General features: G+C 35.4%; 3 protein-coding genes across 11 annotated transcripts; 2 read left to right on the top strand and 1 right to left on the bottom strand.

The window, feature by feature from the left end:
• The first annotated feature begins 1,175 nt into the window (after positions 1–1,175).
• Positions 1,176–7,381, top strand: LOC128673806 (ubiquitin carboxyl-terminal hydrolase 7-like). 3 transcript variants are annotated; one of them, XM_064436249.1, is made up of 11 exons: positions 1,176–1,282; positions 1,410–1,491; positions 1,833–2,152; positions 2,557–2,720; positions 2,914–3,173; positions 3,815–3,989; positions 4,542–4,734; positions 5,099–5,252; positions 6,217–6,350; positions 6,859–6,955; positions 7,158–7,381. In XM_064436249.1, exons 2-11 carry the CDS (start codon positions 1,432–1,434, stop codon positions 7,185–7,187), a joined length of 1,587 nt encoding a protein of 528 aa, XP_064292319.1. In that variant the 5' UTR covers positions 1,176–1,282; positions 1,410–1,431; the 3' UTR covers positions 7,188–7,381. The 3 variants fall into 3 exon arrangements, with proteins under 3 accessions (XP_064292319.1, XP_064292320.1, XP_053607888.1); XM_064436250.1 differs by having other exon boundaries at positions 7,051–7,381; XM_053751913.1 differs by having other exon boundaries at positions 6,859–6,965; positions 7,051–7,381.
• Positions 7,382–9,821: 2,440 nt separating this feature from the next.
• Positions 9,822–14,281, bottom strand: LOC128673811 (inter-alpha-trypsin inhibitor-like). Of its 4 annotated transcripts, none has more exons than XM_053751921.1 (6): positions 14,220–14,281; positions 12,611–12,844; positions 11,621–11,696; positions 11,217–11,326; positions 10,674–10,764; positions 9,822–10,298 (listed from the first exon to the last, which is right to left on the bottom strand). In XM_053751921.1, exons 2-6 carry the CDS (start codon positions 12,795–12,797, stop codon positions 10,112–10,114), a joined length of 651 nt encoding a protein of 216 aa, XP_053607896.1. In that variant the 5' UTR covers positions 12,798–12,844; positions 14,220–14,281; the 3' UTR covers positions 9,822–10,111. The 4 variants fall into 4 exon arrangements, with proteins under 4 accessions (XP_053607896.1, XP_053607900.1, XP_053607898.1 ...); XM_053751925.1 differs by lacking the exons at positions 12,611–12,844; positions 14,220–14,281 and adding exons at positions 13,776–13,876; positions 14,078–14,218; XM_053751923.1 differs by lacking the exons at positions 12,611–12,844; positions 14,220–14,281 and adding exons at positions 13,776–13,876; positions 14,074–14,214.
• On the top strand, positions 12,917–16,886 carry LOC128673812 (kunitz-type serine protease inhibitor A-like). Of its 4 annotated transcripts, XM_053751928.1 has the most exons (7): positions 12,917–13,061; positions 13,268–13,553; positions 14,402–14,526; positions 14,895–14,970; positions 15,427–15,536; positions 16,007–16,097; positions 16,424–16,886. In XM_053751928.1, the coding sequence occupies exons 3-7, from the start codon at positions 14,415–14,417 to the stop codon at positions 16,539–16,541; spliced, it is 507 nt and encodes a 168-aa protein (XP_053607903.1). In that variant the 5' UTR covers positions 12,917–13,061; positions 13,268–13,553; positions 14,402–14,414; the 3' UTR covers positions 16,542–16,886. The 4 variants fall into 4 exon arrangements, with proteins under 4 accessions (XP_053607903.1, XP_053607904.1, XP_053607902.1 ...); XM_053751929.1 differs by lacking the exons at positions 12,917–13,061; positions 13,268–13,553 and adding an exon at positions 14,197–14,302; XM_053751927.2 differs by lacking the exons at positions 12,917–13,061; positions 13,268–13,553 and having other exon boundaries at positions 14,296–14,520.
• Positions 16,887–18,098: the final 1,212 nt, after the last annotated feature.

Raw genomic sequence — 18,098 nt, 5'->3', positions numbered from 1 at the left:
ATTAAGAATATTGTGTTTTAATTTCATATATTTTTTAGTAAATCTATGCATGTCTAAAAAGTGAAAAAAATAATGAAGTGAAATGTTTTGTGCGCAACATTTCCTTATATTTTGTCAAATTTATTCCAGTATGTTATATAAAAAATAACCTGCAATTTTATTTCGAAATTTTGGAGTTTGCGGAATTATTTCTGGGAAAATCTGGACTGGATATGTATTGCTTAACATTTTAAAATCTATGATTCGTCGAACATGTAAAATAATTGCAATTCCAAATTATGACAATGTGGAATTTTGATAATTGAAACAAAGGTATTGAGCTCCATCACTATTATTCTGAGCTAATGAGTCGTCAAACAGAGATTGAATGTTTCCATTAACGTAATGGAGTTAATCGCTGAGTCTAATGGGTGATTGGATCCCCTCTGAACGAAAACTTATTGTACTTTGTCTCGTATTCGTATTTACACTTACATATCTATCTGGCAACATTGAACGTTCATTATTTCATGAAAATTTATCACCAATTATAGCGGACAAAAACTTTAATTGTTTTGAGGTTTATTTTATTTGTAAATGAATAAAATCCCTTTTATTAATTTTAATAAAAGATATAGATCTTAAAGGATGGTATGACAATAAGTATCGAAACGAAATTTTCTATTTAAAAACAAATTATCAAAATACGTTTATCCATTTGTTATCTATACGATTACACAAACAGACTTAAAAACTACATCCACTTTATTTATGGACTAACAGGAAATAATTAATTCATTTTTTATTTAAATAAAAAAGCATACGGTAGGCAACCATGAACATTTTCAATAAGATTTACTAAAATTTAAGACATTATGATGAATTATGATGAAATAAAATGAGAGTACAAACAAGAAAGAGAAACCATTCAATCTTCAAGTAATCCAGCCTTCCAATTCCTTTAATAGGTTATGCTATTAGAGATTGGGACCATAAAATGTTTTTCAAATAAAAATGCAAAACTTTCCCTATAGCCGTTATGCCTGACTCACTGTTCCGTATGTTCTCCAATAGTATTTCGATCAAAAAGTAATCTATAAATAGAAATTTATGCTAATAGCAACGAGTCTCAAAGAAGAAGTTTTTAACAAAGTTTTGTTTTTGTTTCGGTAAACTTCATTCAAAATTAGAATCTGGTGTGACACAAAAAAATTATCAAGTGACGCGTGTCATCGGCCATAAAAATTACAAAATTAGTTTTATTTTTTGATAACAAACATTATGTTTAACATTTCGGAATAAGGTAAATAATATTTTGTTACTTTACATCTAGTGAGTTCTTGGCAAAGTGTTTTGATGAAAAGTTAGTGACAATGGAGATTGGAGGAAATATTTTGTCCGGTTGAAGTTTAAAGAGTTGTTTTCCTCAGCTTTACAAGCTTGCTGCTGAAAATGATAGAAGCAGACAGCGCTGAGGCCGCAAAAGTCGAAACTACAACGCCGGCGAGCCCGGTGAGTGGTCGCCGCCTTTAGTTTGTGCGTAATTACAACTAATGACAGTGAATTGGACAAGTAGTGTTTTAGTTAGGTAGTGTTAGCCAGCCAACTTCTTATGACTCATTCGCCTTTAATGATGTACGTGCATGTGTCGGATAATTATCTACATATTTTTTATGAATTTAAAAAAAAACAAAAATATATTTTTATTCAAAAGAAAATAGCTATGATATTATTATTTCACAGCTGTTTTAATTTTTTTCATTTTTAAATTTAATGGATATACTCGATTATATTTGACGCAACTTCTTTGACAACCTTTCTCTAATGGGCAGTCAATAATAAACTTGTTCCAGGACATAACAAAAGAAGAGGAAGACGTAGCGAGGCCCGAGGCGACATTCCGTTTCACGGTCCAAAACATCACTCAACTAAAAGAACAAGTTTTATCACCACCATGTTTCGTGAGGTGTCTTCCCTGGAAGATCCTCATTGTGGTCCGGCACACGTCCACGCCTGAACGGCAGCAGCAGAAAGCGTTGGGAATATTCCTTCAATGTAATGGCGATTACGACACGCCTGGGTGGTCGTGCTATGGCCTGGGAGAATTGAAACTTCTGTCACATAAGCCCAATGGCGAACATTTGTGTCGGAAACTGCATCATATGTATCATTGGTTAGTTATTTTTTGGTGTAGGTATCTTTAGTTTTCTTATTACTTTTTTATTACCGCTTAGCACGATTTTTGGTTTATCTCTAACTCTCAGATAATTGGCACGCATATCCTTGACGACATGACTTCTTGGGTGTGTGTGTCTTCTGCCAGGGAAGGTCAGACGGGAAACGGCATAGCCAGAAATTTGTTCCCTCAGTAATCTCCTGGTCTACGATAGATGTGGCCGTACCAGCGCAGGCGGCACTCCTGGAGTAGATGTATTTATGCGAAAAGTTATGCATCAATAAGTATAAGTGCGAAAATAAACACTTTGAACGAACTAAATTAAGTTTCGCATAAGAAAGGATAAGTTTCGCATAAAATCCCTACAATGAGAGATCTTTATCCCATTTTTCCCATTGTAGCAAAGAAGATGACTGGGGATTCGCCCACTTTGTGTCCTGGGACGACCTGATGGACGTAGATAATGGTTTTGTCAAAGACGACTCCATCAGCGTCGAGGCGCACGTGGTAGCCGAAGCTCCTCATGGCATATCTTGGGACTCGAAAAAGCACACAGGCTTCGTTGGTAAGAATGATTAGATTTTTAGATTATAAAACTATATCTACAAGGTCGCAAGGCATGTAGAAACTGAACGCAATAGATTGCCTAAAGTTTCGATAAAAGTTGGTGATCTATTCAAAAGGAATATCGAGAGACTTATAACCATACTTATTGCAACCATCATTATTGTATATGTAACAACATATTTAATTTTAAGGCCTAAAAAACCAAGGAGCTACGTGCTACATGAATTCCCTCCTACAAACGTTGTTCTTCACGAACGTTCTCCGCAAGGCGGTCTACAAGATACCAACAGTTGGGGACGACAGCAGCAGATCAGTTGCCTTCGCTCTGCAGCGAGTGTTCTATGATCTCCAGTTCTCCGACAAACCTGTGGCCACCAAGAAGTTGACCAAAAGTTTTGGCTGGGAGACACTGGACTCTTTTATGCAGCAAGACGTTCAGGAATTTCTTCGGGTAAGTTTTTGAAACATAATATTCTAATAAAACTGACTTCCACAACCCCATTCTACTAACATTGCGGCATATACAGGCGGTAAATATTACATTATCAACATCTCACAGCGAAATACTTCTGTAACGAATGATCTTAATGTTAATTTTTTTTTTCTTTAAAATTCAAAAATACTCTGCACACTAAGTAGTTTATTTTTGTTTTGAATAACTTGTTCATGTCATATGTTCTTCTAGTGTAAGTCAATTAAATCTTAATTAAGCCTTAATGTATCTAGGCATACATATTTTTGGATTATGATTTAGATCAGCTCCTTAATCTAGATTTTCATGTATAATATAATGATGATTGTAATCTGTTTTGTATGCTATTAAATAAATAAATAAATATTATGAATGTGAAAGTTTGCATGTGATGTTTATTTAGGCTTTTGATGAAATTTCCACGGAAGCGGATCACCCCAGTTAATTTAGTATAAATGACATACTTATTGGCCCTTGATATTTTTGGGGAAAAACTTCTAATAAAAGAAACAAAAGTTTAAGATCGTATCATTTATCCCCATTATTTGTTCACTTTATTACTATAGGCCTTCTGACACTTAATTACACGGTATAAAAGGTCAAACTAAACCTGTCCCCAGGTACTCCTTGATAAGTTAGAAAGTAAAATGAAAGGAACAGTCGTCGAGGGCACTGTACCTAAATTGTTCGAAGGAAAAATGACGTCGTTTATCAAGTGCAAGAATGTTAATTGCACCAGTACCCGCGTAGAGACCTTCTACGACATACAGCTTAGTGTTAAGGGAAATAATAACAGTAAGTTTTTGGATTATTCTCTGTTTTCATAAAGGTTAACATTATCTTTCCTAGAGAGCATTAGGATAAATACGATTTAGGCAGACGTTGGATGCCAGATTTAAACTAGGTATATATCCCAAATTATTGACATGGTTCAACAGAAATAGTATAAGGCTTTCATAGAACGATATGGGTTTTCGAATCAAGAAATCATGATGCGACGCCAAAAGCGCAAAATATACATCTTCGCTTTACAGTTGCTATCTCGGCATAGTCCGATAAGATGGCACAAAATAAATATATAGTCTTACAGTTGGTCCACGGCCTTGCTAAAGGCGGAACAATTGTTGACATTGCATTTAGGGTTGTCAAAAAAAAAAGACTTGATACTGTATTATTTTTTCCAAATGTTACAACCCTTCATTTAGCTCCCAACGCATCATATCTCTATATATAGCTGTGGAGGGCGGGCTGGTCCTAACGCGCCCGTTGGGAGCACCCGTCCTTCCCGCACCTCTCAGAGTCCCATGGCAATGCGTCAGCCGTTACGATAGCATATGATGTTTGCAGTCTACGAGTCGTTCAAAGACTACATCAGCACAGAGCTGCTGGACGGCGAGAATAAGTACGATGCTGGCGAGCATGGACTACAAGAAGCGGAGAAGGGCGTCAGATTTGACGTCTTCCCCCCCGTTCTGCATCTCCACCTCATGAGGTTCCGCTACGACCCCCAGAGCGACGCCTCTATTAAGTTTAACGACAGGTAATTTCGGGTGCATAGGCCAGTTTCGTATTGAGAAACAAAACTTGTGTTTAACTTGTGCAGTTGATTGGATTGGAACCAAATCAACCAACTGAAATAGACAAGGCATTGGTATATGAAGGTTTTGCAAGTGGTATGACGACGTTATGAAACTCCTGGATGCAGGCACAACTCAAGTGATAAAAATAGAAATCGAAGATGACTTATATATTCCGGCTGTAACAATGATGATAAAATATGACTCCAAAAGCTGCGGAGTTTGCTTAACTTCAGGCAAACCCCAGACTCGTTATCCCACTATGCTATAAAATAATCATCTACCAATAATTTTTTTACCAACAATAGAAATATGAATATTTTCCAGGTTCGAGTTCTACGAGGACATTAACCTGGACGCGTACCTCCAGGAGATCCCGACGACTCCTGCGCACTACACCCTGCACGCTGTGCTAGTGCACTCGGGGGACCACCACGGAGGACACTACGTAGTCTTCATCAACCCCAAGGGAGACGGGAAAGTAAGATCTAATATTGAGAGTTTTTTTTCCTGCTGTAAAGTCATTATTATGGTCTTCCTCGTAATCTATTTGGCCATTTTGAGACGAACAGTTGGTCGATTCATTTTATTTCCCCCATTATTTACTTAACAAATAACTACTTGATAATAATAGTCCCTACAGCCCTTGAAACGGTACATTGTCTGTGTAGTCTGAAAAAATAGTAGGTAATGAGTATTTGAATTACTCAGTGCCCCGGGATAGGTTACTGTAGAGCGGATACGAAAACAGACTGATGAAGGCGGCGCCGCAAGCAAGTAGTTTTGTCACCACATCTCTGCTTTAAGCCTTATAGTTTTTGGAACTGTATTGTAGATAACTTATAGATATTATTGTTATAACATACCAATAATTACATTCCACGTTAATACAACAACACTTTTTAATAAAAATATTAAGAGAAACTTGACATAAACATGAATGTAACTTTGTACATAGCTGAAACTTTTGCAGTAATCCCGTCTAAGCGTTTGCCATCTAGCGTCAGCGCCCAGGGTCCCCTTTAATACTTTTTCTCCCTCACTTCGTACGGCTTTCAGTATCTTTAGTTGCCGACCAACCAACTGGTAATACTGTGAGTGGAATTTTAGATATAATGTGGATTTCATGTTAATCTACGCAATATTTGTTTTTTCAATCTAGTCTGATGGAAAGCAAACATGGGTTTGCACGCCAACTCAAATAAAGCCTATTTAATTTACTCTTACGTCGAAGATCCCAAGGATTATCTAGGACAGAAGAATGTATTCCCGATGGCAGCCTCCAATACAGTTAAACATATTTTTTTATTTTCCGTTGAATGAATATGAATATACTTTAATTCAATGTTATTATCAACACTCTGGAAATACCTACAATTAAGTAAAGAAATTTGAATTTCGATCTTTGTAGTATATAATATTATAGCTGAAAATGTTTGTTCCAGTGGTGCAAATTCGACGACGACGTGGTGTCGCGGTGCAGCAAACAGGAGGCCATCGAGTACAACTTCGGGGGGAAGGAGGACGCGCCGTACCTCGCGCGGCGGGCTACCAGCGCCTACATGCTCATATACATACAGTCTGATATACTTTTGTTATTATTTCATTAGATAGTTACAGCGCATAGACAGAACCTAGGGATATCCACTTGCCACGATCATGACAAATCTCACACATTTCCTTTATACTCATTTATATATACTATTCTTAGTCTATGTATGTATGTAATTGCAATATTCAGTAAAGGTGCGTTACGCCGCTGAAAAGGATCATCTCCACATCTTCCCGCACGAGGCGCCTAAAGCATAAAAAGCTTTCAGAGCTGATCTAGATCACCACTATCTCAACCACAAGAAATTCACTACTGGATTAAGACTGCCACAGGCAACAGTTTTCTCAAAGAGGGTTGAAGTCAAATAGGCGGCCGGTCGTAAAATCACATCAGAATCATCACTAGATAACGGTGAACTCTAAACCTTATGTTCAGAGTACACCGTGGTTAGATGAATCTCGTTGAGAACACGAAGTTAAGAGAGTTTGTATAAGTAGAAATGTTACGAATCTAACGATAGTTTTGTGTGTGACAGGACGTCCCAGCTGAAGTACGTCCTGCAGGAGGTGAGCGAGAACGACATCCCCAGCGACCTGTCCGAGCGCATAAACGAAGAGATGCGGTACGACATGGTAAGGACATGTAAATATCACATTCTAGCCCCCCATTATTTCTATTTTTTTTATATTTTTTTATCTAGTATAAGCCAGCCGGTGTTCCCTTTCAGGCGGCAGAAAAATAAGGTGCCGGAAATATAAATCTGACACGTCCGTCAACTCTGCCAAGTACTACGCGAAGATTTTTACAGCATTAAAACAGTTCTTCACTTTGCAGGCCGTACCCGGCAAATGTAAAGGAAGATAGTCCACCGGAGTCTAGTCTGTACGCATTTTATAAATTTATACATAGCTTTTGAAATAAGTAACGTTTATGCCGATGGCGTAAAACAGTCAAATTCATCAGGTAGGTTAGTAAGCTATTGCTTTGTGTATATTTTGTAGTAATTTATGTACCGATGTCAATAAAATTTGTTGCGAATAAATTAATCAATTTTATAATCTGTGTTTTATTCATTAATAAAAATAAATAGACTTTTCAAATAAAGCTTCAATATTATTAAACCAACCGAATATAGGTGTATAAAGAAAATTACTGAAAAAATATCAATTAAAAATAAGGGTGCAAAGAGTGTGAATTGAAGCGTTGGGTACTGGAACCTTCGCTGACATACAGACCAAAATCGCAAACCATCTAGTTAATACTTGGGGCATTTTAAAAATACCGTAATATACTTCTAGGTATTATATATATTATAATAAAGTAATATACTTCTAGGTGTCCTCAACCTAGAAGTATATTAAACGATTTACGTATTTTCAACAGACTTCCAAAAAAGGAAGTCCATGTTCTCGTCGATATGTTTTTTTATTTTACTTGTCAGATTTGGCTCATGCACAATAGGGTATATGCCATTCAATAAAATATTCAACGACCGGGAGGCCTACTTATGACAGGGATTTGAACATGCGCTCCTACTGTATAATCTCTTATGGACGGGTGAGCGGTGGAGAAATTAAACGCTGACGTTGCACGCTCGCTCTCTGCATATTTCACATCGTAACGGGCGTGCTAGATAGATAAAACAACGACATTAAGTGACAACTTATAAGAATTAATATAAAACTTAAAGCAGAAAAAATACAAGTAAACAAGGACTCTTTATCTTTAAATCAAGTGCAAGTCGGGACACGCATAATGTAAAGGTTCTGAAGATATATCCTATACATGTATATAGGTACACTAATAGAGATATATATTAGTGTACCCTATATAGCTATAGATATATGTATAGCTATAGATATAGCACTGATAGTTTTCCAATCAAATTCATTACATTTTTTACTGTTACGATTTTTTTCACAAGTCCAACCTTCACCGATTAGGTAGGTACCCTTAGTAGACGATTGAACACTTGACTCGGGCAAAATTTTGTCGTTACAAATCAAATAATCCGCATACGAAGTCCGGTATCAAAAAATAGTCTTTGGAAGACCATCAAATGATGCCCCTCACAATGTAAAAATAATAATTATGTTATTGAATATTTAATGACACTAAACACTTTTCATTTTCAATGAAAATCTAACATTTTGATCCGATGATAATATAATTTATACATTTCTTATTCGATTTATTAAAGAGGAAGCCTCTGAGCTTTGATTGAAACAGTCCGTTATTTACAGACGCCATTTGTTTTTGTCGTCCATTCGTTTGATTAAAAGGAGAAGATTTAGCTCGCCTCAGCTTCGTCCTTTGCTTGCGTCATATCAGCTATTATGTAGGGATCTATTTAGATAATTGTATTTATCATTATGGTAGTTAAATCCTGGGCCCCTATTCTTTGCGGCTATAGATCCTTATTATCGTTACATATTATAAAACCAAATACAGCGTCTTTCGAAAGGAAGGTTTATAATGTATATAACTAATAAACGAATCTAGGGCGGAGCGCCAGTAATATATGAAATACTATTGACACACAAAAAAGAAGTAAGTAGGTATGCACTGTTTATAAACATGTTTATATACGGCTCAAACTATTATTTAAACTTAGCCTTTTAAGCAAAAAAAGTTGAGCTCCGCTGCAATTACCAGCAGGGCTCTGGGAAAAACTGGCTTAATTAATAGCAAGATTCATTAGGCATTCTCCTCGTCTTGTTTGAATTTCGTTACTTATTACTTAGCTCGGGGTATCCAGACTTGAGATATTTCAAGTTGCAATGAAGGCTATGTGTTCTATAGTCTAATCTAACTAAGTATTATACTAATCTAACTTAACTTTATGTGAAAGCGAGTTTGTTTAAACATACGTACCTATAGTTAGGAGTACGGAGCAAAATTTAGAGTGGGAAATTTGTGCAGTCGAAATCGCATGCAAATGCTAGTATATTTATTTACTAGTTAGTTTCCTTAAATTTTTCAACTTTTCCATATACTTGAAATATTTGGACTAAAAATGGGAATGATGACAATTGGCTTTATAGTTATTTGTGTATTTCACCAAACATTATGAACTTTTTTACCATTCAATTATTTACAAGTAGTATTTGAATAGATAAATTTATTTAACTTTGTTATTTGTTTTTCATATCTCTATACCGAGAACCGGCCATGTTATTAAGCCGGCGAAATTTCCAAGTTTTACAACTACTTATACGAAATGTATTCCCATTATTCACAAAAAAGTTTAAAAAATATTTTTTTGTAACTGTGGCACTTTATGATATTTGAAATTGACAGAAAGATACAAAACATAATTCAGCTTCAAACATGGAATTAGTAGGTACTCCGGTACGAAGTACTTATTAAATCCATGGCTTCAAGCTTGACATTTATGAATAACAAATTATATCTATGTTATAAGTATTTATAAAAAATGCGCACGCTGAACTAATTGCAGGGCAGAAAGAAAACAGAAGGCAATAAAATCACTGAATGTAGTCGTAGAAAGCATTTTATTATGTGACTTGGTTTCTTGCTGAATTTAAGAGGACTTTAAGGGACTGTCTTAACACATTCTGATAAAATATCATATTGTAATCATCTGACAGATAAACTAACCAATAGATAACCTTGCCTGATGGCACTTGAAAAACAATTTTAATGCTATCTATTCGATATGCTATCAGATATTTTATCAGCATGGGGAAACAGGCCCTAAAAGAGGTTTTCCAGAAATCAAAACAGATTTGGATTTTTACATGTTTAAGGAGTTGTGGGTAAATGCCTCATTCATCGTCTATATTCGTATGGTCTATTCTCGCTGAAGGTTTTAGTGTTGTTTCTGTGGAGGTGTCAGATGTAGTACTGCAGTACTCCTCGCAGGAAGCCTTAGTCGCAAACCTGTTCAGGTTTCCTCCGCACCCACCGTACGTGAACTCCAGGCACTTACCGCTATCCACTTGGTAGTAATAACTAGATGAGAAAAAAAAACTTATGATTTATTTTTTGGATAGGTGGAACTAAATAGTAGACCATTGCGGATGTAAAAGTAAAAAGTCGAGATGGTAGAAGTGCGTATTCAGTCCATTGTCAGATTATTAAGATAATACGATTTGAATATTCGATTGACCTTTCAACCAGATTAAAAAACGAGATGTTGCCTAAAAGGGACATTTTTCTATTTCATTGATTCCGATATAGAGAGGCTGATATTCAACTTTAGCATTCCCAAAGTAATTTGAAGAACGGCCGTTTGAAAAATCAGTTTCGCGGGGTTCACAGGATTCAACTTCGTGGGTCACAGGATGAGAAAGAAGCGCAAACGGGAAGCTCACGATTAGTACTAACCTTTTTATAAATGCTAAGCACAAGCCTGAGTCAGGCTGTAAGTGACATACTGTAGGCAAGCTGTGTTCTTTCAAATTCAGGAAGTTTACGCCTGAAAATATAGTGTAAGATGCACAAGTTAATATATACGTATGTGGTTTGATGTCATTCTCTCTGAATGATATCGATTGAATTAATAGAGCAAAATTAAACATTGCAGCATGAACCCTTTCAAACGGGATATCTGGTGTACGACATCCATGGAATTAGGAGATACTCCGTTACTAATTCCATGACGGCATCAGGATGTAATGGCGGGTGTCACTTGTTAAATTAATCCTACTTGCAAGAATCTTTTATAAAAATAAAGTAAATAAAATTTAAACATTAGGTATATCCCTTTACATAAAAACCTTTTCTTTTATAATTGTATAAGCTATTGTATTTTTTGTTGTTGTTATTTAGTGCCGTTTAGATACCTATATTATCGATTATGAAATTAAATGGTTACAATGTAATTTGTAGATATAACTTGTAATTTTTTTTATAGCAGTGTTTACATACCTTTGCATCGCTGTTCACACTCGGCATGGGATTCAAAGTTGTTCTGGTTCCCATTGCAGCCCGAGTAATTAAAATGATGGCATTCGTCGAAATCGGAGTTGTAATAATATCTGTAAAATCATTTATATATTAAGTTAGGTATTTTAATAACGAAAGCATATATTTCACCTAGTTAACAAACTGGCACATAACGCACAGCCCAAACGAATATAAACTACCTATTCGATCATAAATCAATAAAATAGAAAAAAAAATCCCCGCGTTCTATGTTGAATTTTTGCCACGTAAATAAAGCCTAACCAAACCATTTTTTTTTAAATCTGTGAAGCTCATTCAAACTTTGACAACATAAAACTGCAAACAATTTTTATTTTCAGTAAAAAAATAAACAAGAAATTAGTTACCTTGTCATATGGTCCTTACAGTCGCCCTTAGCTGATTGTAAACGACAATAAAGGTCCCACATCCATATATGCTTTGCTGGAAATGAAAATCATATATCAATGTTCTATATCATTTAGTTACTGGAGCACATCGCTCCATGATTAGGTAACAATGGATGGACCATGGCCCACTGCTAGGGCCAATTGATACTCATTCATCACAATTTTATTTACTCTCATTATTCTCTTTAATTTTATTTTCACTATATTCTTCTTTAAAATATCCCCATTTTATAGGGGCAAAGCAGATTTAAAGGAAATAAAAATTACGAATTAGTTACGAGCGTAACTTCAACCTACACAATCTATAATAATTTTTTGTACAAAATAGTAACAAAAATGTCTTTTCGAGTAAAAATTCAGCCCATTTTTGTACTGAACTCACTGATATTAGATGCTATCATCACCCCAGTGTCCTAAAGCCATACAGTTCAACGTAAATTTAATTTGTGACTACCAAAAGCATTTCTGGTTTTGGCACAACTGGCACCAATACTTTTAAATGTTTACCAGAGCAGTGAAGACCTCTAGATAATATGTTTTGTTCAGCCATGTCGTAAACATAGATGTATTAAATAGTTGTATGTAAATGTATTAACCATGGAATGAGTAGGTACCTACTCCGTTATACGAAGTACTTTCTAAATCCATGGTATTAACTATTTAATACATCTATAATCGTAACCTATAATTGCTTAAACACTACTAAAGATACTACTTATTTAATAGTTTAAAATTACAATCTAAAGTCATGGCCGCTCGCAATGAGCCCTATTTTATTAATGATGCTAATTCATCATCATCGATAAGTGGAAAGTTTTCATCTCATTAAGTGAAACATTTTTTAATGTATCTTATAAAAATCGGATTAGGTACATACGCATATTTTTGTAGAGAAGAATACCTAATTTATTTTCACAGCACCTAGCATTAAGTAGTATATTATCATACCTTTTTTGTGTCGCCTTAAGTCTGCATCTTTCAAGGCAGAATCTGAAGGTTTATCTGTGTTGTTATGAAGACCTCCTCCATCCCTGGTCACCTCGAAAGAGTCACTACGCCCAGTCACTGTACTTTTATTACTCCGACCCCGCGCTACACTCAGCGTAACAACCAAATATATATACAAAAGTCTCATTTCAAAAACACGACGTATGAAATATTATGCAAATATTTTCACCGACCCATTGACCAAAAGAACGATAAAATCGATGGTGGATTTAATTTATAACGCCATAAAATTATTATCGCTCCGGCAGAAATTGTGTCTGCCACAAAAACGATTTTACGTGTTGATCACTATAAGCCCTAAATATTTTGTTCAGTTATTTTTATGAAATTATCCATTAATCAGAACTTGAGTACTTTCATTTATTAGTTAAGTATCTAATAAATATTCCAAGTGAGTTGTATCTCATATTTATCCAGTTTTACGCAAAATCGTGATAAATTCCTACATTCAGGCGTAATAATTTCGATTATTGCACAATGCATCGTTTGATAGTGTAGCAGATGTTTGCTGATCTAATGGCATTTTCAATTTGCATACAAATTCCAGCTCTTTTAGTCCAAGATCTCACTATCTATAACCATGTGTTTTTCCAACAGAAATATTTTAAGCACTAACGCCCTAAAACGCGTCTATGGATGGTTTCACGCACAGGTTTCGTCACGCTGCAAATCGCGCATGACTCTCTCCAAAGTACAGAAGGAAAGTCTTTTTAATTAGTTGTGCAGAAGGGAAACAAATTACCAGGGCCGGAAGGCTTTAAAATCACGCCGTTAACCATGCTTGGCGAAATTGGTATATAGAAACACTTATGAAAATTGATTCCGACAAATCGTTTTATAGGTAGTAAAGTAGTAGGTAGAAAAAGTGCCAATAAATAAATGTGTAAGTATTTATTGTTTTCATCCTGTTTCGGTACGTGAGACAATATTTTTAATCAACATCACTATAGTACCTACTCTGTAAGATTTACAAATTAAATTACAACTAAAATATAATATGCAGCACAAAGTAGGGGTGTGATCTCGGACTATAGCATTGCTGAGAGGGCGGGGGCGGGATACCGACTCTCTCGCTCAAATGCCCCGATGGCCGAATCAGATTTACCGCTAACGACGCACCATTCTCCGGAACACCGCATTCCCGGCGCTGCCCAACACTGATAAACTGCTTATGCGAGAACTGTCTCTTAACTGCTAACCTCAATCCTGAAATGTATTGAGATGAGCTGATGATATATGAGATCCACTGAAATTTAATGAACTTGAACAAAATATTATCCCGTCTTGAAATAAAGGAACTTTTTGCGATATATATTTATATATATCGGTATACATTACATATTATTTTATTATTAAGTACCATTATTTTATTTAATACATACCTTTAATATCAAATTACATACCTACATTTCATTTAAAAACGCTGGGTGTACTCTAGCCGTAATCAGATTTTTTACAGATTTACATATAAAGATGTTTGTCTTTATATGCAGCGCTTATCGTGATTCGCACGATTTAAATCGATTTTGTTTCGGACACAATTTTTACCGGACGTATTTGCGAGAGCTATAATATTTTTTATGGCGTTATAAATTTCGTCCACCTCTGTTTTATTGTACTTTTGGTTAATGGGTCGGTGGCAAATATTTGCGTAATATTTTATGACAGCTTTTTTGAAATGAATATTTTGCCGATTTATTTATTAGTGCTAGGTATAACGCGATGTTACAGTAATAGTACAGAGATGGCGCTCAGTGAGCACTCTATCGAGCAGAAGCATGATGAGGTAGATCTTCAGAGCAATTCCAATGTTTCTGATTCGAAAGCTCTCCGCTCCAGACGCTATAAAGGTAATTGTGCGTATACGAAAACTAAAAATTTACAATACCTAAGTAGATGCAGAATACCAACTATAGATCTAAGTTTATTGTTTATTTTGAGATAGCTGATTATATTCACAGACTGTACTCGAACCAGTACAACTATTTACACACATGTTTAACTTTACAACACCTCTCATTTTCGATTGTGACTTTTTCCATTTTGGGCACTAATTTGAACGTCACATGAGATATTGGCATCTGCTGTAGATTTACCACAAAAAAAAACCGCGAACACAAACATATTTTTTTTGCAATATTTTTAAATTGTTTTACATACAATGAACCGACCGATCATTTGCCATTTAAATCAGTGTCCAAAATGGAATATCTTTATTTTCCAGTACAGGATGTGTGGATGTGGGATCTCTATTGTCATTTGCAACCCTCAAGAGGCAGTTGTTATAAAGATTTAACAAGGTGAGTATTAGACAAAAATATCTAAGCGATTTCCCGCTCAAATGAGAGAGAAATGTGAATAAATATATTTTGCCTATCAACTGTCGACGACAAGTAGCGTGAGGAAACCGAATACGACAACACGACAACTTCTTGAATGTATTGAAGTACTTATATATTAAGGAAAAGTAAAAGGAAGACGAGGTCCAGAAAGAAGAAGACGATATATATATATATCGTATATATATATGAAAAACCGAGAATAGAGAGGTGTGGCGAATAGTCTCCCAAAAAAAGAAAAAAAGAATAGTTCTTAAATAAGAAGGCCAAATACGATTCGAGTTAAATAAATTTCATAAAAGACGCCCGGAAAAGCTCTCTCGTTCAAATCCAAGACCTATTATTTTGGCTCGTATGAATTGATTGTAGGCTCCTATTTCAATAAAATCCGTTTGGTATTTTCTAATTATTTTGTAGGTATTATTACGATGCCCAGATGGATACATGTCGTCCGTTCAATTACTCAGGCTGTACTGGAAACCAAAACAATTTCCATTCCTCCATCGAGTGCGAACGACGCTGCAAAGGTACTAGGTATTACTTATACATATATTCGTTATAATTATTCTTTTAATCAAAATTATTTAGGAAAGAATTTTCATACATTTTGTTGGGAGTTTGAAATACAAAAGTTTTAGAAATACGTCTACAACAAAAAAAATAATATTATCGAAGGCACGACAAAAGATGTGTAAGTAATGATCACACATTCAAAATTATTACAGGTATAAAAACTTTGAGCAAATATAAAAAACTGATAATATTAAAGTCGTAGCAAAACCGTAGCTCCGAAGCGTATTCGTAGGATTGCTACAAACGGTCGTAGTACGGCTGTAGGCATGGAATTAGTAATAGTAGGCACTCCGTACGGAGTAGGTACCTACTAATTCCATGGTTGTAGGTTGTCATTTGCCGTCATCCGTCATATAAATAATCCTACAACTCAATTGCACGTAAATCCATATTGCAAATCCGCTATTATCCTGGTTATTTTCAGGCGCCAACTTCATGGGTGTGAATGAACAAAGCTTGCCTACAGTATGTTACTTACAACCAGATTCGGGCATGTGCTTACTTTTTGCGACAAAGTAAGTGCCTAATCAATTATTTTCCCCTATTTCGTTAATGGCGAAGATTTCCGTGTTATTTTTTTTTTACCATCTCGTTTTTTAATCTAAGTGCAACTCCTATATACCCGTATTCTAATTTGTCATCACAGACAGGTAGATAATCGCTTCGCCCGTGTAAAAATATTTTTTATTGTCTTACCTATTTCATGCAAAAATTCTGTCACTTTCCAAGCTTGCAATGCTCTTCTCTGTGCAATAAAATATCTACCTAGCCATTTTCTTTAAAAAATCATCTCAAGATTATGATACTTATTATGAAACTTTTTAGCGAGGTATATTTTTAGGTATTACTACGACTTGGATGCAAGTAAATGCTTGGAGTTCACGTACGGCGGCTGCGGAGGCAACCTGAATAGGTTCGAGTCGGAGGTCAGCTGTAAGGAATACTGTAGCACGAGTTGAGAAGCTATTTTTTCCGTTAAATTCAAAAATAATTGTTGATAGATATAGGATAATAAATGACAAGAGTATATAAAATATACAATACATACCAGACATTACATATAAAATATACTAGACACATTTACCTAAATGCATAGGTAAATTATCTACCGGTCGGTCTGGGGAGGTACCCGCGTATTTTTTTTATTTATTGTTGATCTACGGATCTACACCACCTCAGACAGACCTTTTCGCTACCCAACAGGCAAGATCAATAAAAAAAATATAAATGAGATGAACTTCCCTAAGATAAAAGCGCTCAAGAAAATAATATTTATTTCAACTTTATAATAAATGTAGACTAGATATCCCGAACTTGTCATTCACACAACCAGCAATTTCCGTTATAACTTGCGCTTAAAGGCTGCTGGATTCTGAGGCAATCCAAGTTCATTCAACAATTTTCTCCAATTTTTGAAATTAATTATAATCATCATCTTATCGGCATTGTTATAAGTCTCTCGCGGAATTTCTTATTGATCGTTCCGAAATGCTAGTATATTTATAGTAGCATTGGTATAATGTTAATTAAGTAATTTTAAAGTTTGACTTGAAAAGTGCATATGAAATTCTAATTTCTATTTCCTACACTTGCTTTCTTATTGCATCTTGTATATTTATGTAAGAAAACATTATGTGTAATTTCCCCAAGTCAAAACACTACCAAAAGTGCCACGCAGTCGTGCCTGGGGCAACAAAAACTATTAAGAAAGATCATATAAATGTATCTCAATTAAATAAAACGTGAAAAATCCCTTATGCAAACACAAATTCAAGCCAACATCTTAGCTCGCCGTAGCCAGCAAAATGAAACGTAATTACCAGCAGGCAGCTCTCCGCAAAGCTTTTTAAAATGTACAATTCCAAGCGGAGGATTAATTGCCATAGTTTTTCATCTCGTCTCGTCGCGGCCGCTGGATTGCGGGATTATGCAGGATTCCGCCGGCGACGTCGATAATAATTAATTGTCATTAAGGGTTTTAGCAAGAGCTGCCGCGCTAATTCGCTTCCGGCGACTTATAGACCAAATTAGTGCGCTGTGTTTACAAAATGATTTACATATAAATATATCTATTACCATTCTATAACGTTATCTTTATTCTTCTTTGACATTTTTGCAAAAATGATGTGTTGTCATATGACCATATGTATTCATAATGCGATAAATGTTTAACAGATGTAGGTAGGTATGTACAGTTGTTACGCGCGTTTAAATTCTGATACAAAACACAGTTGCTAACGATAATTTCTATCGCTAAAAAATACATCTGACGTTTGTGTGATGGAACCGATCGCCCATTCAATCTCGACTGCCGAAGGCCACCAAAAGAAACACAGCACAGGTGACACATCATGCATGTGTAGGTAGCAGAGAGCGCTCGGGGCCCTTCTAAAACTATGGTAGAAGGTATTCCCATACAAAGTACTTATTAAATCCATGGGTATTCCATATAAACTGGCAAAGCTACTAAGAAGCCACTATTATCTAATTGATGAATAAACTCATAATATTTATAG

Source organism: Plodia interpunctella, chromosome 11 (genome assembly GCF_027563975.2).
Source record: "Plodia interpunctella isolate USDA-ARS_2022_Savannah chromosome 11, ilPloInte3.2, whole genome shotgun sequence".
Taxonomy (NCBI): Eukaryota; Metazoa; Arthropoda; class Insecta; order Lepidoptera; family Pyralidae; genus Plodia; species Plodia interpunctella.
Note: the sequence above shows the minus strand (reverse complement) of the source record. Positions and strands in the feature narration are given on the sequence as shown.